Source organism: Bolinopsis microptera, chromosome 5, assembly GCF_026151205.1.
Source record: "Bolinopsis microptera isolate Bmic1 chromosome 5, MBARI_Bmic_1.0, whole genome shotgun sequence".
Lineage (NCBI taxonomy): Eukaryota > Metazoa > Ctenophora > Tentaculata > Lobata > Bolinopsidae > Bolinopsis > Bolinopsis microptera.
The window spans coordinates 2474305-2495882 of record NC_087076.1 but is presented as its reverse complement, the minus strand read 5'-3'; the positions used below and the strand labels follow the sequence as shown (position 1 = coordinate 2495882).

General features: G+C 35.9%; 5 protein-coding genes across 7 annotated transcripts in view; all 5 read left to right on the top strand.

Moving 5' to 3' along the window:
- Window positions 1-16909, top strand: part of LOC134814625 (dynein axonemal assembly factor 6-like) — a 99041-nt gene extending 82132 nt beyond the window's left edge. The window contains exons 2-4 of one of the 2 annotated variants that reach the window (XM_063822763.1): window positions 15657-15807; window positions 16098-16257; window positions 16495-16909. In XM_063822763.1, the coding sequence (XP_063678833.1) occupies window positions 15682-15807; window positions 16098-16257; window positions 16495-16745 (537 nt within the window). In that variant the 5' untranslated portion in view covers window positions 15657-15681 and the 3' untranslated portion in view covers window positions 16746-16909. Of the gene's footprint in view, window positions 1-15654; window positions 15808-16097; window positions 16258-16494 lie in introns of those variants that run through there. The other variant, XM_063822762.1, reaches the window with a different exon arrangement.
- On the top strand, window positions 971-8131 carry LOC134814615 (uncharacterized). 2 transcript variants are annotated; one of them, XM_063822750.1, is made up of 10 exons: window positions 971-1218; window positions 1732-1962; window positions 3250-3498; window positions 3620-3727; window positions 3862-3975; window positions 4236-5486; window positions 5896-6027; window positions 6142-6319; window positions 6937-7026; window positions 7200-8131. In XM_063822750.1, exons 6-10 carry the CDS (start codon window positions 5410-5412, stop codon window positions 8040-8042), a joined length of 1320 nt encoding a protein of 439 aa, XP_063678820.1. In that variant the 5' UTR covers window positions 971-1218; window positions 1732-1962; window positions 3250-3498; window positions 3620-3727; window positions 3862-3975; window positions 4236-5409; the 3' UTR covers window positions 8043-8131. The 2 variants fall into 2 exon arrangements, with proteins under 2 accessions (XP_063678820.1, XP_063678819.1); XM_063822749.1 differs by lacking the exons at window positions 5896-6027; window positions 6142-6319; window positions 6937-7026; window positions 7200-8131 and adding an exon at window positions 2124-2331 and having other exon boundaries at window positions 1042-1218; window positions 4236-5246.
- Window positions 8347-11516, top strand: LOC134814702 (dynamin-1-like protein). Its single transcript, XM_063822883.1, has 2 exons — window positions 8347-9974; window positions 10242-11516. The coding sequence occupies exons 1-2, from the start codon at window positions 8369-8371 to the stop codon at window positions 10580-10582; spliced, it is 1947 nt and encodes a 648-aa protein (XP_063678953.1). The 5' UTR covers window positions 8347-8368; the 3' UTR covers window positions 10583-11516.
- Window positions 11745-14537, top strand: LOC134814621 (cyclin-dependent kinase 5-like). Its single transcript, XM_063822757.1, has 7 exons — window positions 11745-12026; window positions 12219-12325; window positions 12627-12722; window positions 12874-13029; window positions 13142-13268; window positions 13632-13789; window positions 13958-14537. The coding sequence occupies exons 1-7, from the start codon at window positions 11891-11893 to the stop codon at window positions 14051-14053; spliced, it is 876 nt and encodes a 291-aa protein (XP_063678827.1). The 5' UTR covers window positions 11745-11890; the 3' UTR covers window positions 14054-14537.
- Window positions 16910-17147: 238 nt separating the features above from the next.
- LOC134814958 (serine/threonine-protein phosphatase 2A regulatory subunit B'' subunit gamma-like) lies at window positions 17148-20243 on the top strand. The gene is made up of 7 exons (XM_063823325.1): window positions 17148-17260; window positions 17389-17516; window positions 17666-17793; window positions 17979-18326; window positions 18461-18675; window positions 18843-19056; window positions 19364-20243. Exons 1-7 carry the CDS (start codon window positions 17160-17162, stop codon window positions 19556-19558), a joined length of 1329 nt encoding a protein of 442 aa, XP_063679395.1. The 5' UTR covers window positions 17148-17159; the 3' UTR covers window positions 19559-20243.
- Window positions 20244-21578: the final 1335 nt, after the last annotated feature.

Genomic DNA, 21578 nt, shown 5'->3' with positions numbered 1-21578 from the left:
GAAGTACAGTAGGATTTGTGTTTCGAGAAAGAAAGGTTGCGGTCAAATTATTAACAAAGGTAAACAAAAGTCCATCAGGGACTCCGTGGAGTCGAAAAAGGTACACAGCTGCTGTCTGGTGCTGCTAGGCATTTATTGATCAAGATGTTTTATTGTATTGATTTATAATGATTCTATTGTTCGTGACTAATCAAGTTCTAAGTGGAGGTATAAAGTGCTGCTCAAGATACTTCGTCATCTCATGTCCAATATAATGATTAAGATAGTATACGATGCAGTTTTAGTAGTTGACCCATACAGTTAAGTCCGTCATAACTCACAATCGTTAAGTCGTCGGTCAATTGTCAAAGTCGTTGTGTGTTTATTCGTTGAGATAGCAGTAAGATAAGATGTTACGCGCGCCTTGCCCACCTTTTTTAAAACAAATTTCGGGCACTAAAAACCAAAAACCCCCATTTATTGTAAACCCATATTCATTGGTGTTTGGGCCATTGTCATCAGTAATTCAGCGGCCATGTTGAATCTATTTACTACAAAGTTGTGTTTTTTTAGATTGGGTATACAACAAAAAAAGTTGTATCATCGCCGTTGAGATTGAGAAGTAAAGCTCGGAGAGACATATCCAAAATTGAATCTGCGACTCCACACGGTTTCTCTCTGTTTAAACCGAAAGGGCGGAGGTTATAAGTCGATTTGCCCACATTTGTTTGCACTTATCAAGGTTTTTGGGATTGATTTGAAGCACAGTAAACCCATATGATTCGTTGAAGGTTTTCACATCACTGATATTGTGCTCAGATAATAGATGTTCATTGGATTTTTTAAATTTTTCCATAATCCGTTCTAAAACAGGATTTTGCTGTATCAATTAGTGTTTTTAAAAATACGTTCCGGACAGTTGAAAACCAATATTAGAATTGCATATAAATATCGTCAATTATTTCAGGAGTACGATTATTGTGTACTCAACAAAAGTATTTATTATTGTTGTATCTATAATGTATCCTGCATTAAATTACTTACTTATTGTAAATCAGTTTCATAATGCCTTCGATACTTGTTGGATATATGATATTCAAGATGGACAGTTGGTTGAGTCAGTCTGTCAACAAATCTATTGTCATTGGAAAGAAAGAGTTCGTTGATTTCCTGCAGTTTGTTAAGAAGTTAAATAACAATGGAAACCATTCTACTAACCAATGCTCTTCCACAATCAAAGTAAGTAATCAATGAATAATAATGTACAAATGACATTTCCTTTCATTAATAAGCTTAAAGCATAATATCAACGTGCTCCATGACAATAGGGGAAGTTCTGTTGTCAAGGAGACATGCTGTCAGTGTCATAAAGATCATAGGGAGTATAGTGTATTGGCTATGCCCCGCTTACTAGTTTAGCTCTTTCTAGTCCCCTGCTACACGGCATGTAAACAGGGATTGGCTAGTTAGAGGCGGTCCGTGTAGGCCTTACACTGTGCTTTCAGCAATACTCATAGAGAGTAAAAACAATATTGCAGTTTTTCAATTGAATAAGATGTTGGTCTGGCGAAAGCAGAATTTAACGAAAGGGTCAATGTTATTGGCAAAGACTTCATAGTTTGAATAAGTAATGAATGCATACCTAGAATGACGAATCTTCAGTAGTTAAGTTCAAAAATCTGATAACAAGTTCTGTATTTAGATGCTTACCCTTCCATTTGACTGGTTGTATTTAACCCAAAGTTTTTGCAGGTTGAGGATGTTAAGTCTATTGACCATGATATTAATGACAACCCTAACTGGCAACAAAATGATTCCCAGAATTTGCCTGCAATATCAGAGTTAGAGTGCCTAAATGATGCAAAATCATCTGACCTGAATACATTGGGAAAAAGAAGCTATGCAAATAATCAGAATAATTTTTGTGACTGCACAATCATGATTAAACAGGAATCAAATGATGGCTTTGAAGCCAAGGATGAGGTTAGATATGCTATTTCTATTTAAAACCTTAAAACTGTGAAAAATGTTTGATTAAAACAGTAAACTCTAGTTCTAATCAGAATTAAAATCCTCCTCTGATTGAAAAGAGCCAAAATACTGAAGTTCAGCTTATGATTTATGTTGAATCAGATAATTCTCAGCTAAGTGTGATTAAAGGGGAAGATTACAGTTCAAATAAAACTGAAATTTATCTGATTGGAAGCAACCAAAATACCGAAATTCAGCTTCACTCAGTGGAACATCAAGAGTCAGATAAATTTCCAGAGGCTGAAGTTGGAGAAAAGTTTGCCTCGGCCTCTAATTATGTTGCTGGATCAAAGGGTCAACAACTAAGAAGCTCAAAACGGAGTTAGTCATTGTATATTGAATCATATGTAATATCATGATGGTTTTAGTTATCAATGTAAACATTATCTAGCTTTCACATTGGTATCAGATATATAAAAATAAAAAGACCATATTATTATAAGAATTAATTGAGAACAGGATTCGTAGTAAACAAGAATTTCGCCGCGGTTACACCGCGTATGATCAAATTTCCCTATAATGTAATTGTTTTACTTCTATTGCATCCCAGAGTGGTGTTTGGTGCATGTGATAATCTTTTTTTATTATATTAGGCGTGCAAAACTTGAAAATTCTGTGCGCATCTAAGGTGTCGCCATCATGTTCATCTGTGGTTTGGTTGTAGACCACTTCATATTTTGCGCGGTTTTGTTTCGTGTTAACAATGCGCACATCATGTCACGTCATATAATTATTGTATGGTATGCCAACTTTATTGACTATCATATAATATTCTGTCACATTTTAGTTATTATTTGTATCTAACATTAACTAATAGACTCCTTTTATACACATAATTATAGGGGAGTGGTCTATATTGCGAAGGAGTAGACTTTTGTCGTCAATGTAGGACCATTGGGCCACCTTATATATCCAGACCCGATTACTTATTCCCTACGATCTTTTAGCCTGGCAAGAGTAGGGGAAAAAATTAGGTCTGTAACTTGGAAAATGCATGGCAAAATACAGATATAGCAACAGAAGTTTCTTCATTCTCATAATGTGTTAACTGTTTTTGAGGGCCAGAGTATGTACTTGTGGGTTGTCAAGTTGCCAATCTAAGATAATCATCATTCCTACATATAAGTTACTCTGTTATCACTGTCGTGATAAAGTTTTTACAATCATGAGGGCATGTCATATTATCATGTAATGTAATTACTGTAGCATATAAACCTTTAAAAATTTTATCTTTTGCAGGTAGAGTAGAGTCTGACAAAGATAATCCCTACATGAAAATTATTGATAGTACTGAGAAAGAGGATGAAGTAATAGAAGTAATTCATGTTGAGGATTCATTGCTGCCACCCAGAAAAGCAATAAATACTAAGGATAAGAGCCTGAGTATTTCTTCTGACTCCACAAGAATATGCAGGAATGAGCAAGTCCTGAGGCGTAATCCTCCAAGACGAGCAAGACCTACTTTTTCCTCCACTGATGCTGATCTTGGTAACTACATATTTGAACTTGTTTGCACACATTTTTACAATAATTTATTCATAATAATAATTAATTATTCATAATTAGTCTAGTCATTCCTAGCAATCAGTCCTAATAATCATATTTTCAGGTGATCATGATATCGGTGGAAATAATGACATTAACAAACATAGATTAAAGCCTTCACTGAATGACGCTGATGACGATAACCTGGGCAGTGGCAGTAGCTTTAATAAAAGTTAGTTTAATTTAATTTGCTTCCTATTAAATTCAATACATATGAGCTCAGGAGCTAAATTTTAATCACGTGAAAGAGTTTGCGATTATTGTAGTAGATCAATAAAATAGATGATATCCAATCTTTCCTCTTAGAGTTGGAGATAGAAAAAGAAAAGTGGAGGCAAGAAGAACGTGAAAAGCGCAAGATAGAGAACAGAATTAGTAAAAACAAGAAAAAGCAAGCAAAATTTAGAAAGCAGAATCAGGGTGAGTCTGGTATGGCACTAAATTGGTTTAATTGTTTTTATTTTGATGAGATCATATGGGGTAAGCGTTGCCGATATTCTTAAGTGAATTGAGATCTACAAATTGCATTATATGACCTCACCAAGGTACAAATAGTCAGCACCCTACTACCTATCTTTAAGCACTCATTCCTACACTATACCAATAGTTAGCACTCTACATTCTACTTGAACCTATCGTATTTATAAAAATCATTATTTTAATCGATTATTTTGATACAGATAGAAAAGATCCAGGAGAAGAACAAGGGGATAATGACAAGCACCATTGTTTTGCCCAGGGTTGCAGGCGCAAATTTGGAACAAATTCTGCTCTAGATAATCATATTCTTGGTCGCCACCTTAAACAATGGCAGAACAAATGTATTGGTTGTTATATGGATTTCAGCTGCATGAATAGTAGAGGGCGATACCGGCACCGCTGTTTATGCATTAAATCCAAATATCCCTATATTGATATGCTGAGAAAAATAATTTAATCGTCCAATTTATTACGTCCTAACTTTCAGCAGTGTGTTTGCACAGTTTTTAAACACATTTCATTGAATTTTAATTTGTAACTATAGAACACTTTTATATTGAATTCAATATCCACGAATTTTCGTAGAACGTTTTTTAAGTTCAGACTTTAGGGTTCCTTTATTCAACAAATTTTTTTTATAAGTTCAGACTTTAGGGTTCCTTAAGTCAACAAATTTAAAAAAATAAATTTCATTGAATGTTTATTTTTAACTATAGAACACTTTTATATTGAATTTAATATCCACGAATTTTCGTTGAACGTTTTATAAGTTTAGACTTTAGAACACCATTATTTTTACATTTTATACTATAACTGCTATAATATATAGCAGCACTGCTACTACCTGATACAAAGTAATCCAATGGAACACAATGTTAATACCGAAAATGATAAAAATGATAATGTGTAAGATGGTTTGTTCTGCAAACGGCAATTGTTGATCGCAATGGATGTCAATTTTTTAAGGCACAAAAGGGTTAACATACAAATGAGCAACGGATGGGACATTACGAGATCGGTGGTATTGCTTACTTGTAACATTTTAAACCAGAAAAATACTTTGTATCAGGTTAAATCAGATCATGGGAGATGTTTCCAATTTTGTTTGCTTGATTTTTTACTGTACAAATAATTGATCATCAGCGGGACAGTAATTTTACAATTTCAACATTTGAACATTTAATTAGCATTAATAATTCAATGTAACTTATAATTATAATAGTTTTACTTAGTATTGTATAACTTTTATGATTGATAAGGCATCTAAAGTTAGAATTTATAATAGTGATATAACACCAAACATTAATAACTTGCAGCGATACTAAAGCTTCACATTTAAATTGAATAGCTGCATTGAGTGGGTGGTTTTATATAATGACAAGCGACAAATCAGAGATTCTCAAGCTTCAAAAAAAGAATGAATCGTTGAATAAGGACTTTTGTAAACTGAGGTATGTTTGTAGTCAATTTCTTTTTAAGATAAAAAAGGTTCTGAGGTCATTAATCAGTTACAATGTGATGACTTAATATATAGTATAAACTCTTGCTTGTGCCTGATTTTCTATGAATTCTTATTTACAAGAGGATAAATTAAAACCGTAATGTTTGCATGAAAAATTGAGACCGTAGCAGGAATATTTACCCTAGAGTTACAATTCAAGTGACCTACCGATCGCGATCCTGGTTGGGAGGTTCTGGAACATGATAATTATTCTTGGTTTTGATCGGTTAATTCTGGAAGCTGATTGGTTAATAGTTGTCATTTGTAAAAGATGGTAATCAGTTTTCTGATTTTTTATCTACTTATGAACTGTTTATCTTTATCGTGTACTATACCTAATAATATTATGTCATTAACAGGAGTCTATACGACCAGTTATTGTCAGAAGCTCCAAAAGAAAGTAATGACCCAAGGAGACTGATGTTATTAAAAAGTCAAGTTTTCATGTTGGAACGACAGTGTCACAACATGACTTTGCAACTGAACCAAAGGTATTTTAAGCTACATACCATGCTGAAGATCATTAAACCACCTGGTGAAAACGAAACAAAATATAATATGTTTTCAAAATAGAAGCAAAGTTATTTTTAACAAATATTTTGCAGGCAGGTTTCTTTGCAGCATGCTAGCACAACTCTGGAAAACATAACTTCAGAAATGGAGAATTGGCTGGTAGATTCTAGCAACAGTACTGTGATTATAAAGAGGACGGAGCTGGAGAATGTTATAAAGACAGTTAGAGGAGTAGGAAAAAAGTTCAATAAACCCAGTGAAAGTTTTGAGGTATTCACAAATCAGCCCTGCCTATTGGCTTGTAACTAGATGGGAGCTGGGAGATATAAAAAGGGAGCTGCTAATTTACTAATTGTAATAATAAACATTGCATATAATATAATGTTTTTTACAGTAATCGACCGGGATTCCCGGCGCCGTGAAATCCCGGCGCCGGGGGAGCTATTTCTTCCCGGCCTAAAACTTTCATATAAATCTTAAAATGGATTTTCAATTTTGAAAGGATGATGTCCAGAGTGCCAACTTTTATTTACTGTTTCAGCTGAACAAAATTATTTTACCAAAATATATATGAAATCTAATTACCTTCTAAACTGTTCAATTGATACGAACATTATATTGTCATGTAAAAATAAGTTCAGATCCTAAGTCCTGAAAAGTTCTAACTTGGCCGTGGATTTATTAAATTCACGGCCCCGGCCAAATTCCAGAACGGCCAATTCCCGGCCCCGGCAAAATTTGGACATTGCCGGCCCCGGCCCCGGCCCAATCCTATCCCCGGTCGTTTACTGGTTTTTTAACTTTCGTGCTAAGTTTTAGTACTACATAATATGACGTGTACAATTGTATTTTACTATTTGAACCTAAATCCTTTCAAATGGTTTCAGAGTGTTTTGGAAAAGCAAGCTATTGAAAACAAGTTTAGTGAAACAGACTCGTCTACACAGGGCATATTCAACTACAACAAAAAACAGATAGTAAGCTTTTATCTCTATTAATAGTCGTTAATTACGGATTGTGTTAATTATTAGTTTTGTCTTATGCGATATCTCTGCCGCACAGGAGTGGGGTAAACATATGTAGATTTGTGTAAATTATTTTCATGAAATGCAATTTTCTTTTTCATATCTTGTAATTGTATTTATTTCAGAGTAATCTCGAGCACAAATTATCAGAATTGATGGTTTCAATGGAAAAATTCAAGTGCACTGTATCAGAAAAACACCATCACAAATCAAAATCAGCTTCTGAAGAAGTTTCAAATTCTATGAGGGACTTCACGACAACAAATCAGGATTTTGAGCAGAACTATTCTGAACTTGCTAGTCGGTTGAACGACTGTTGTTATGACATAACTTTATTGTCACTTCTTCAGCCCCAACTATTGAACAAAAAAAGAAAACTGTCTGAGGAAGTAACTTTGGAATCCGTTCTTGAGTTTTTAAGGAAACACACCAGGAAAAAGGAAGTTTTCGAAGTTATTCCTATAATGTGGCAAATAGCGAACCATCGTGCAAAGCATTTTAAAATGAAAAACATTATGATGGATAACGAACTTCAAAAATGCCATCAGAGACTTGAGTTGCACACCAAGTTTGTGTTAGATATTCTCAGTGGGTTGACCAATATGTTTCTTGAGTTTGAAACCAATACTTTAGTTCCCCAGTTATCAGATCCCCTCTCCAGTGTTATTGAAGCTTACAATCTGCTACAAAACGAACAGACGAATGAGAATTTTACTGCTTTCTTCAAAAAGTTTGACTCACTTTTACCTAATCTGGAGAGGAGTGTTAAGTTGCTGAAAAATACGATGAAAATGGAAAATTCATCGGAGCTCCAGAAAATGTTTAGAAATGAGCTGTTTTGCTTCACCAAAGATTGCTTAGCTGAAAGAAAAAGAAATGAAAATGATATTATTGATCAAGAGAAAGAAAACAGAGACAGAAAAGAAAAACTTGCTGCAATTTTGATTGGAAAAGATTCTAAAAGTTGAAACTTATTCATAACCATTAGAAGGCAAATATTATGCTTACTTGTTAAAAGTATTGGCTATTGGTACCTGTACAGTGTACATTATATCTATTGTTTAACATCTCATAATTTATCATTATTATATCGCATTTAATTTGTTTCACTCAAGGTTTTAAAATTGACAGTAGCCGTATATTATTTGTATTTTAATTGTCGTGTAAACATGCGGTTGCCAAACGTAATTATCTACCTTAATTTATTAAATTTTACATTTAAATTTTAAACACTGTTTAATTAAAAACATAAGATTTGATCTCAAATGCGACAGGCAAGGTCTAAAGAAGCAATATGGTGGTTACACTTGCCTCCTTACTGGAGACAATGAATAAGCTACAAGATGTATTTACAACAGTTGGTGTTTCGTCTGATTCCATGAACCTGCCCCAGATCGTGGTGCTAGGCTCCCAGTCCTCTGGTAAATCATCTGTCCTAGAGAACATAGTGGGCCGGGACTTTCTACCACGTGGAATGGGAATTGTAACACGTCGTCCCTTGATTCTGCAGCTTATAAACACAGATGAACAGTGTAGTGCTAATGGAGTCGAGCACATGATCTGGGCAGAGTTCCTCCACAGAAAGGGGGAGATTTTTACAGATTTCGAGCTGGTAAAACAGGAGATAAGTATTGATACAGAGAGAGTTGCTGGAAACACTAAAGGTATCTCAGCTGTCCCCATTCACCTCAAGATTTTCAGTAATTCAACGCCGAATCTAACTTTAGTTGACTTGCCTGGACTCACTAAAGTGCCTGTTGGAGGTCAGCCGGAGGATATTGAAACGCAAATTGAGCAACTTATCCTGAGCTATGTTGAGAATGAAAATGCAATAATCCTAGCCATCACTCCTGGTAATCAAGACATCGCTACATCTGATGCTATCAAAGTTGCAAGGAAAGCAGATCCATTTGGTGAGAGAACGATTGCCGTTATTACGAAGGTTGACCTGATGGAGCGAGGAGTTGAGGGAATGAACCTGTTAAAAGGAATAACCCTACCCGTCAAGCTTGGACTTGTTGGTATAGTCAACAGATCCCAATTAGACATTGAGGCAGGCAAAACAATAAAACAAGCCTTGGAGGAAGAGGAAAAGTTCTTTTCCAAAAGCCACCCTAACCTGGCAATAAAGATGGGAACATCGTATCTGTCTGAAAGACTTAGTATCATCTTGATGGGCCATGTTAAGAAATGTTTGCCCGGTCTCCGAAGTAGAGTGTCCCATATGAGAGGAGTTCAGGAGGCTGTAATAAATGATTTAGGTAAAACCATTTCAAAGAAAGGACCTGCCATTCTAGAGCTTATCAACACATTTTGCGAGGAATTCAGATGTGTTATCAACGGTAACTCAACCAATATCCAAACAACAGAAATATCAGGAGGAGCAAAGCTGTTTTACATATTCCAAGACACGTTTGGTAAAGCCTTGGAGGAGTTTGATCCCATGACTGGACTGAATCTGTCAGATGTTAGACATGCTGTAAGAAACTCTATGGGAACTAGACCGTCACTTTTTGTACCAGAAATCGCGTTTGAAATGCTGGTTAAACGTCAGATAGGACTGTTGAGAGACCTATGTTTGAGAGTTGTGGACTTGTCATACGATGAACTAGCTAACACCATCTCGGTCACCTGCACAAGACACTTTGAGAGGTTTGATAACCTGAAGTCAGCTGCTATGACGTCAGGAATCAACCTTCTGAGCGAGCGTTTACCGCCAACACGTCACATGGTAGAGAATCTACTGAACATCGAGCAAGGATACATCAACACCAACCACCCTGACTTCATGTACCGGTACAGGGCCATGTCCGAGAGATTAAAGACCAACTCAGAACCCTCTCAAGATGCAGCCTCCGTTTCCAGTATGATATCCAGAATTAGCATTTGTGATCAAAGAGGTTAGTGCAAACTTCCTCCAGTTCCCAATGTTAAACGTAGTTATTTCATCAGCAGAAAATTTAAGTTTCGAGATCGATTTTTTTGAATTTACTATAATCTATTTTTATTAATTTATTAAATCACAGCCTTCGATAAAAGCTGTATTAACCATGTTTCAAAAATTTGTAAAATATTGCCAGTATTTCATTGAACTTGAGTACACATGTTAGTGTTACAAAATATCTTTATTTCATTTGGCTCTAGTACTAAAACTGGTTTTGTTTCAGAACGCACGGACTCCGGAAAGGAGATAGACCACAAACTGACAAAACGAGAGCGAGAGGAGGTCCAGATGATAGAGCTACTGATCGTCCAATACTTTACAATTATCCGCAAGCAGCTCCAGGACACAATTCCCAAGACGATAATGTTCTTTATGGTAGCCTACCTGACTAAATCTCTCTCCAGTACCCTGATTAGCGAGCTCTACTGCGAGGAGAAGTTTGACGAGCTGCTCCAAGAGAGCCAAGCAGTTACTAAGAAACGAGAACGCGCAACCAAGATGCTGACTGCACTGAATGAGGCACAGAGGGTGCTGAGTAACTTGAGAGATATCCCCGGTCTATGAAGATGGAATGTGAGAGCGTCTGACAGCTTGTGGTTTGAATATTCTCCGACACCTGGAACAAAGGTTAACTGAGTAAAGTAATCTCGTGTTTTGCGCAGTTATGAAATCTGATGCTAGGCTTAACTTCATGCCAGACAAATATTTCTATTGTTTTGTCCAAGGCACAAGTTAAATTCTGTGGACACCTGAGCGATATGTTTACCGATCCCATTTAACTGTAATGAAACTTCCCAAACTTTTCTGCAGGGTTAAGGTTTAATGATGTACCTGTCTGCGAACTGCAATAATTTCATTGTTGGTTTGTTTTGCCTATACTTTGTTTTGTATTCATGCCATATTTAACATTGTTTTTAGTTTATTTTTCTTAAATAGATAAACTTTACAATTTACGTGCAATTACAGACATGTGCTGTAATATGTTGACCCTATGTTGAGCCTTTGCGAAGCTTAACGTGAGATTGTTAGGCAACAATTCTTGAAGCCTAAAGGTCAACTTTGATTTCGAATGTGTACTCACATTTTTGAGTAATGGCTCATTACATGAGTATTAATGTTTTGCATGAACCTTTTACTTACAATATTTTGGTGATCTGAATGTTCGAGCTTTTTCTATTTTTGTTTTAACGGTCGCATGATTATTGTTTCCCGTGATATATCGCCAATGAATAATTTTCCTGATTGTTGTAGTTTAAAAAGAACAACGTTTTAACGTTTATCAAACATTCCATTTATTTGATGCGATATTTAAACGACCTGATCATAACTTAAGCCGAGCAAAATATATTTGACAAACTCTGTGAGAAATTTATAATTGTTAAATCACTCTCACTAAAAGAGCTGTGTTTCTAACGAAGTTTTTAAGCAAATTTTATGTTGTATATTTTTGAATTGTTTTATTCTGTTCTGTGTTAACAACACTCATTATTCCAAAAAAACCGCCTCGTTATTTTTTTTTCATCAGCAAAAGTTGCCGACCAATCTGTACAAGTTTAAAATTTTTACCTCGATATGCATAGCTGTCTTTGGTGAAATTACTGTCAACGATTTTGTACAGTCTGAGATTGATATTTTTGCTCAAATTTTCATACAATACTATCATCTATACAATTTAAGGGGAACACTGTTTTCAATGTAATGTAATCCTAATTTAAATGTTTTGTCTAGCCTCACTTATCTAGCCCCTCTTTCTAGCCCCAGGCAATCATGTCCACCATCTAATGGTTTGCTGGGCAGGCTCAGTTGTACGCACGCCTCCGCTGGTCTAAAGACTCGCGCGCATAGCGCCACAGGGAAGACAGGATTGCAGGCATGAACCCCATGAATAAGTATGAGAAGTTGGAGAAGATTGGCGAAGGAACGTATGGTACAGTTTTCAAAGCAAAGAATAGGCAGACCCAGGAAATAGTAGCATTGAAGAGATACAGACTTGACACTGAAGACGAGGGTAAGTTCGAGAACCTTCGTTTCATAGTGGCCACAATTCTAACCTTCCTTCATTTACAAGTTATCATGTAATCACATTCGTAGAATTAGTTACAGGACCCAGCTTGACAGTATATTTCAACAGTTCTGATTATAAACGCTAAATATAAACACCCCCCCCCCCCCCCCGCCGCTGACTTAGATCCTTACTTAGGTATACCAAGTTCAGCACTAAGGGAGATATGTTTGATGAAGGAGCTGAAACATCAGAACATTGTTCGGCTACAAGATGTTCTGCACAGTGACCGGCGTCTTACTCTGGTGAGAAAACTAGAAAAGAAACTTCCGTGTTTCTGTAACTTTGTAGCCCAAACATGAAGGAAAAAACTTTAAAATCTTAATTCGCAATCATTCACGACTTCTGAAGTGAGTGGAGCTAGTTTTCTACTGGGTGTATGAGAGAAATTGACATATATATTCTGACGTAAAACAAGCAACATTTTGTTAGTGTGTTACGTTAATAAGTAAAGTTGGCACGTTAAGAAGAATGTTGTTATATTATTATACTAAAGGAATGTAAAACTAAATATATTAAATACTAAAGAAATGTAAAACTGCCCAGGTGTTTGAGTATGTTGATCAGGACCTGTTCCACTATCTAGAGTCCCATAAGAACACTGGCGTGAACCCTACTAAAGTAAAGAAGTTCATGTACCAGGTAACTAGAATTAACATTCAGTTCAATCAATGATATTTGTCTGTCATTAATTTTCAACTAACAATCAAGAATTTATTTACATTTGAGTAATATATGTATCTCAACTTCTATTGAAACTCTTTGTCACCAATACTCAAACTCTCCTGAGCAGTTACTGAAAGGACTTGCCTTCTGTCACGCTCAGAACATATTACACCGGGACCTAAAACCTCAAAACCTTCTGCTGAACGCCAACGGAGAACTCAAGCTTGCTGACTTCGGACTTGCACGAGTATTCAACGTGCCTCTGCAAAGTTATTCCAATGAGGTTTTAATCTTTTCAAACTAAACAATAAACATAACATAAGTATTGAAGCCATGAAAGTGAAACAATTATCGCTTAGTAGTGAAACAGAAGAAATTAACTTTACAATGATCAGGTTGTAACGTTGTGGTACAGACCGCCTGATGTCTTGCTGGGTAACAAGCGTTACACCACCAGTATTGACATCTGGAGTGCTGGCTGTATCTTCGCGGAGATGGCAACTTGTGAACCTTTACTTCCAGGTTTATTTAATCAACTTTTAACTATTATATTTAAACTTATGAATATTCCAAAACTATGAGTACATTATTGGAATCATGACATGTTCGCTTAAGTTTAAAACAAAAGGGTATGTAAATTGTTACACTCTGATACTAATAATATACTCTGTACTTATAGTAATAATACTTATTATCATCCACTACATACTATCTATACAATGTATAGCACTGAGTTGTTACTCAGTGCTATACAGCAGTATCTAGCATACATTGTATACATTGTATACATTATATACATTGTATACATTGTATACATTATATACATTGTATACATTATATACATTGTATACATTGCATTGTGCTCTAACTGTCGTGTCTTGCTAGGTATTGATGAAGAGGACCAGCTCTTGAAGATATTTCAGCTGGTCGGAAGTCCTACTGAGGAGAGCTGGCCGGGTATTACTCGGCTACCTAGATATAGTAATATAGCGGGATTCCCTCCTAAACCTATAGCTAATGTTGTTCCGGCTCTCAACGCTGCTGTTAGTTAAAAATGATATGATAAATTCTCATTTGTTTAAGAAGTAACCTGGCAACTTTATTTGAGGTTGATTTAAAATCTCTTTGGCAATCAAATTAAAGCGTATTGGTTCATGAATATACTTTTTTCTTTAATTACTAATCCTTTTTCTCATTTTGTTATTCGCCAGGGTCTGGATTTGCTACTGAAACACCTCAAGTCTAACCCTTCACACCGTTTCTCTGCAGAGGAGGCTCTCCTTCACGAATACTTCACAAGCTCATAGAACGTTCTGGAACGTTCTAGAATGTTCTCGAGTGTTCTTGAGAAACCTCTTTTGTGCTACCTGTGCTGTCTTAGTACCAAAAAATACTTTTCAAATACTACCATTATATTGTTTGTGCTGACACCGGCCATAAAAATCCAGCTTCATATTGTGCTGTATTATCGATATTACTTGGTATTCACTATTCTTGTTTTTATTTGGCTGCTTGAACATAATTGGAAACTATAATTGGAAACTTTTTTTCTTAAAGGGAGCTATAATTAACAGTACCTATTTGTTTGTGCATTATAATATAATGTGTGTGTTTTGCCAGACCATTGCGGTGTTGAATTAAAGCTTTATTTTCCTTTATATAATGAATGATAAGCAGAGATTTTTCTGTGTCCTTGTCGTTTCCTTCTAGGAAACTTTTGCCTAACATCAAACTATTGTGTATATATTATACATGGCGTTCTTATTGCTCAATTAAATGTACTCAGATTAACCGGTAGTTTTACTGACTCTATGATATTGGGGAGATTCTTGAAATACCTCAAATATCAGCTCCTCTTGAAATATTTAGTGTATTCTCCGTTAATTAACCGTTAAGGCCACAGGGGGGGGGGGGGTCCGAGGTCGATTTTGAGATTTTGAGATATGTTGTAGAGCTGGATCTAAATTTTCAAATGCTTTTGTCCTTACCGAAAACAAAGTTTCCTATTTGAAGATATCGCGCGTTGAATTTTGAGGTTTACCTGTAATTCTATTGTAAATGAAAACTTTAAATGAAATCGTGTTCAAAATCTATCTTCTTTTTCAGTTTACGACTTAGAACCTTGTAACTTGGCAACAATGTTCTTCAAGGTATTTTGAGTTTTTGTTATGTAACGATTTATGATATCTTGCTCCAAAGCTGAGATATGAGGTTAACCATGAGTGCGGGTTACAAAATTTAAAATGGTTAACCTCATAAAAAGAGTTAGGAGCAAAATTACAACAATCGTTACATAACAAACTTTTAAATTTATGTCAGGAACATAAGTTCCAAATTTGAGGTGAAATGGATAAAAACTCTAGGAGAAGATAGATTTTGAAGTCAAAAATTCGAGGTTTTCAGGAGAGGCAAAAAACTGTTTTTTATGTTATGTGATTTTTGAGTATTTTGCCTTTATTTGTATATTTTTCAAAGTTTAACTGCTGAAATAACATAAAAACAATAAAAACAAAGCTTATCGCAGTTTTCAGTTGTAATGGCATCAATATTTCTGCCCTCCATTATCGATTTATCAAAAAAATGAGGTTAAATGAGAATTGGTTAACCTCATTTATAAGAAAAATTAAAATAGCTACAGACAAATGAGTGGTGGCAAAGTATCCACCACAAAAATATATATCGATTCAAAGCATAATATTTTTTTGCATTTTTTGAAGCCTCGACCCCCCCCCCCCCCCCCCCTGTGGCCTTAATTACATTATTGTTATACAATTTGACACATTAGATTATTATGTCCTTATGGATCATAATTGCTTTATTGGCACATTATGTATTAAACATTTATTAGCCGCAAACAAAAGCAAAACAAAACATAATGAAGCAATGTAAATAATGACGATTCTATTTATAGCTAGCTGCTCCAAGTAACGTGAATATGGACATCTCAGCGCTTGCCCAGATGCTCAATCCGAAGGAGGATGATAGCGACAGCGAAACCGACTGCGTAAAACACACCCCCGCTGATATCGGGAAAAGCAAACCTAAATCTAAGATTCCTGACGTACGTGTTTATTGTTTATAATATACATACAATATGTCAACTATCTTAAGGTGTAAGGTATGGTTGGAATCCATGATTCTTCTTTATTTACGTATTTGGTACAACTTATTACAATTTGATAAGTACTATTTACCCTTCCATTTGTACGATATCAACTCAATTAGGGTACTTTGCTGAAAAAGGTATATAAGATAATATTTTTATAGAAAGCATTTCCTCACGACTTATTTAAACACAGTTATTGAAGGTTGGTTACAACTTACAGCTAATAACACTGTGTGTAACCCCAGGTAACTCCCACCACGGTGAAGAAAGCGCAGACTGGTAAAGATATTTGGGATCCTGAGTTTGTACCTGAGGGTGTGGCTACTGAGCACCAGGAAACAAGACCTCAGCCTCATTACGATATGTGCTTCAAACAAAATGTAGGAACTGAGGACATGTTCCTAGGTGAGTCGCCCTTTTGAATTGCACCTCATTTCACCGATCGGTTTGAATATTTTTTATCCAGTTCCTCCCCCTGAATTCCCTCTGCCAGCTCAAACCTCTAGCACTGCATAAATATATGGAAACATCGTGACAGTGCTTGTAGCTTATAATTATGCCCAATCTAGACTCAAAATTAAAATGATCGCATATAATTTAACAATTTACATCTCATTATTTATTAATTTCGCTGCAATTCAGGAATGAGTGGAAAGAATCCAGGAAGTAACGACGAACTAGTGATCACCATTTCCCTTCCTAACGCCAAATCATCAGAAATCGACTTAAATGTAACTGACGATAGGGTGGATTGTTGGACTTCTAAGCACGCACTTCGGTTACACTTGCCCAAACCTGTAGTCAGTAATCAGGGGTCAGCTCAATGGATAACTGACAAAGAGCAACTTAAGCTTACTCTGCCACTCAAAAAGGAGTACGATTTCTTACCATGATTCACACCATCACTCAGTCATTAGTCAGATAAATCCATGTCTAGATGCTAGCCGGCTAGCGTATCATGTAGTTCATCAGTTTATACTCTCCTGTAACCAGATTCAGATGTAAATAGGATGTTTATAAGGAGCTGTTATTTATAGTGTAATTTATTTTCCAAAGAGTGTCATGGTTTCACTGCTACAGCTTCAGGATCAGAGCTTGTAAATATCGCATAAACGTAGCACGCAAAAACATTATTATAACAAAAGTACATTTATTTCGCGCTAGTTTTGCCGCGCGTGTTAAGCGCGCTTAGTTATCAGTCAAAATAACGGCTATTTTTACCCAAAATTAAACTTTCAGCTATCACATATTAATTCCGATTGAGACTGTTATTAAGGTTTATGATGTTATATCTCACTTCTCTAGAAATGTCCACATGGGTGGAAAAACTAAGGCAGTTTAATGCGGTTAAAGCTCAAGAAAGCAATGGCCCGAAAGACTCCACAGAGGAACGCAAAATGTTTGAAGAGTAAGTGCTACCATTGTTAAATACCCACATCAGAGTTCAAAGCTTTACTTTTAACTTTCCGAAAATACAGTTAATTGAACATTCTTGTTTATTGTTGTCATCAGCTCTAACACGTTTTTATCTATCAGATACTATCTAGAATGGGGCGGAGGTAGAAAAAGGGACCCTTCCTACGCGTCAATTCCCTGCTTCTATACCCCACTTCCTCCGGAACAGGATCTAATTCTTCAGAAACTACGAGAAGAATCTCGAGCAGGTGCGTTTAGTGTTACATTTACCCAGTCATGATGATGTGATTTACCTGATAAAATGGTTTACCAGATTTTACCGTCCTCTACGAACAAACTCAGAAAGTGACATCACGCTTTTTGTTAAAAATCATGTTTTTGATGCATTCCACTTTAGCATTCCTCACAAGAAAAAGTGCCGCCTTGCTGGAAAATGAGGAATTGCAGAAACTTTTAGATCTGTTGGAAGATAACTTATCTCCGCCTGTTGAGGACAGAATGATCAACTTTGAAGACTATCTGAAGGTGAGATTTTATGATAAATTATGTTAAGGAGGATAAAAACCTTCAAGATCTGACTGCATCTGAATTTTCATATCGGCAGCAATTATGGAATCTTGTTGCCTTCTTAGAAGGCATGACCAGGACTCATCCGTTTTATACAGCCTTTTTGTAACCTGACTTTAAATCTCAAAGCTACAAATCTTCAGGTTAAAGACCAAGTCAGTCCTAAGTGTAAAGACTACTTCTCCGCGATTACCTTTAGTAAACTCTACAAAAAGGATCCTCACGGCAGAATCGCAATAGTCGAGTTTTTCCACTATGTGATGAGAAAAGTATGGCTGCAGCAGTCTCGAATAGGATTGTCTCTCTACGACATTAGTGGTCTCGGTTACCTTAGAGAGGCTGATTTAGAAAACTATATTTTGGAGATGATACCGACTCTGCCTCAACTGGATGGACTAGAGAAGAGTTTTTACAGTTTCTACGTTTGTACTGCCGTAAGGAAGTTCTTCTTCTTCTTGGATCCGCTGAGAACAGGGAAAATTAAAATTCAGGTAACCTATTTTCTCTTTATGATCAATGAGAGTATAGTTTGCTTTCTATTCCCACGAAACTACGAGTGTAAAATACTAAACGACAGAAAGTATATTAAATATTCACCATTTATTTATATGACCGTTTTCTTCAGGATATTTTGTGCTGTAGTTTTCTAGATGAGCTGTTAGAGCTACGTGAGGAAGGTCTGCCTCGAGAGCGGCAGGACTCCAACTGGTTCAGTGCAGCAAGTGCACTGCGCGTCTACGGGCAGTATCTTACTCTAGATACTGATCACAACGGCATGTTAAGTAAAAGTGAACTGGGAAGATATGGAAGTGGGACCTTGACATCGGTCTTCTTAGATAGGTTTGGTTTTCTACGACAGGAAAAATGCAAATTTGTTTTCGAGTAGTAATTTCTTGCCTTGCTTGACTTTGTGTATGTAATAATTGTGCCCGTAATAAATTGTAACCCTTTCTATATCCAATGATTTACTAACTGGTCACTATTTTCTCACATCTTTCTCTCGCTAGAGTTTTCCAGGAGTGTCTAACATATGAAGGTGAGATGGACTATAAAACCTATCTCGATTTCATACTCGCACTCGAGAACAGAAAGACGCCTCAAGCTCTGCAGTACCTCTTTAAGATCCTGGACTGTGAAGGAGAAGCTGCTCTCACTGTTTTCTCACTCAACTACTTTTTTAGAGCAGTACAGGAGGAGCTTAGTAGACACGGCCAGGATGTGGTGAGTATTAAATGTTAAAATAGTATGTTCGTATTTAGCTTCAATCCAAGTCTGGAACTGAGGATGTGGAGGCGAGTATGTTATCTCACTTTTTAATTAACTTGATGCTTCATTTTATCCAATCCCTAAATGAGTGACCGATCCATTGGATAGAATTGTTACTTCAAAATAATACACAGTAAACATTTCCTGGCACCATTCCAAATAACCAGATAGAAACTGTAAGGTCTCATTAATTTGAATTTAAACAGTCGATGACAGCACGCAATATGACCCACTAATTTTACTAACTGCTCATTCCTGTCAGGTTGATATGAAGGACCTGATAAACGAAGTATTTGACATGGTGAAGCCGGACCGGTCCGGCCGAATTACCCTTAAAGATCTTATTAAATGCTGTCAAGGAGATATCATTGTTAGTATTCTCATAGATGTTAACGGTTTCTGGACTTATGAAAACCGGGAAGCTCTAGTTGCTGCAGAGAATATAAACAACCGATAGTTGTTCAAGTCAGATCAGAATATAAGTGAAGTTGGGTAAAGTTCATTATTGATCTTATTTTGAGGTTGATATTTTGGTTTAGTTCACTACATTCCTGATGAACAAAACATTTCTTGTACTTATAATGTGATGGAGCTTTTAACAAATTACCTTGAGTGATTTTTTGTGTTACTTTGGTCGAATGTATGGTCAATGGTGAGCCGAAATGGTTTATATACGGGGCAAGATTGTTCAGATTATCTTGATTGGATGGTACAATAATTATAGAACTGACAAACAACTTTTTACAATGTACAATTATATAACATATCGTTTGTAAATATTATATTTTAATGTATACTATAACAAATACATAATTTACATATTTAATAAATATATTATGTTTAAAAATGTGATCGCTCACACTCATGGGTATTATTGTTGACGTTGTTTAGAAATTTTGCTATTGACTGGCTGAGCCAGTAGAGTTTGGAAATTAATTTAAAGGATTATTTATAAATTCCGCTTGGTTAAATTTCATTTCCCTTGGACCACTTGACATACGAAACCTCATAATATATATAACGAAACAGATTTTTTCAGAAGTTCTATTAGCTATGTATTATGTAATTATTTGTTTTTATATTATACCTCAGTAAATTGTGTCTATTAACACTTTATGATATCGCCGAATTTAATATGTTTTAATCCCCTTGTTTTATTCTTGAACGACTGATTGTAAAGTTAACTTGTTAAACTGCGAAAGTGTGTCCGGCGAATTAGTGAAAAGTGAAAGCAAGACTGGTGAAACGTGAGCACGTGTTTCTTAAAGGAACTATCTGCAGAGCTGCAGATAAACACTGAAGAAATTGAGAGGTAAGAGCAAGAGGCACTCTATGTGTAACCTTATTGTGCTTTCTGTTTGTAAGCGCTCGTGAGTGTGTGATTTTTATCATCTCCTTGATTAACTGAAACCAACTGATCTGGTGAGAGTGATGTGATTGAGTGATTTCACTAAATTGTTACTTTTACAGTTTTTCCAATTATTTGTAAGCATATTACTGAATATTACCTCTGATTCCAACTTTGAGATTTGATTTAATCTTATCACACTTTGATCTTTTTACTGATTCTAATCACTTTTCTCTCCTCTCTTAAAAGCACTATGTCCCTGCCACGTCGTAGTGAAGGAAGCTCTGTCTCCAGCAACAAAAGTCCAGATGAGCCCCGGGACAGATCTTTCTCTAGCAAGCTGGATACTCTAACAAATACACTCAGTCGCAAGAAGAAGCATCAGAAGGATCAAAGTAAGAGTGGTTAACTTTTTATTATCATGTTTTGTACATGTTCTCAAAATCGTGTTCCTAGCGTTCTAAATTTTTGGAATCTGTTGAGTCGAGTTTTTGTCTCCACAAATTGCCCGGCTGAGTTTTTTGGTGGTAGCTAAATTTTGGCTGCATTTATTTTAGGAATACGATGAGAAAAGATAACAACAGCAGCTGAATAACGTAACCTGCTATTATGATTAGGTTCTCTCATTTATCATTCTAACGGTCTCTAGACAACCACATTTTGTATGATTGTTGAAAATTTTCCCGTCAAAAACTTTCCTACGCTTAGTCGATTCTAACATTCGGATAATGTGCGTTGACAGTTTTTATTGTTTTATTCAGCAGACATGCAACGGTTTTTTTCTTCTTTTCAATTTTAGAAGTCAATTTAGAAATTGTAATGTCCGTTATGACCAAAGTCTTGATTATATTTAATTTAGGGCGATTTCGAGCCCCAAATCAGAGGGGCAGGCTACAAAGTTATGAAAAGGATCACGAATTAAACTTAAAGTAATTACCATTTAGAACGGTTAATTTTACCTATTATGGTTGTGTCCTGCTTGCTTCGTATGACTGTATAACTTGCTTTATATATATTCGTTTAAAGCAATGAATTTCTCGGGCTACTAATTAAGTTATAGCGTATGGCTGGGGTTGCTTGACAGTTTAGTTTGTACATAGCTTCTGTTTACTGAACTGATTTTTTTTCT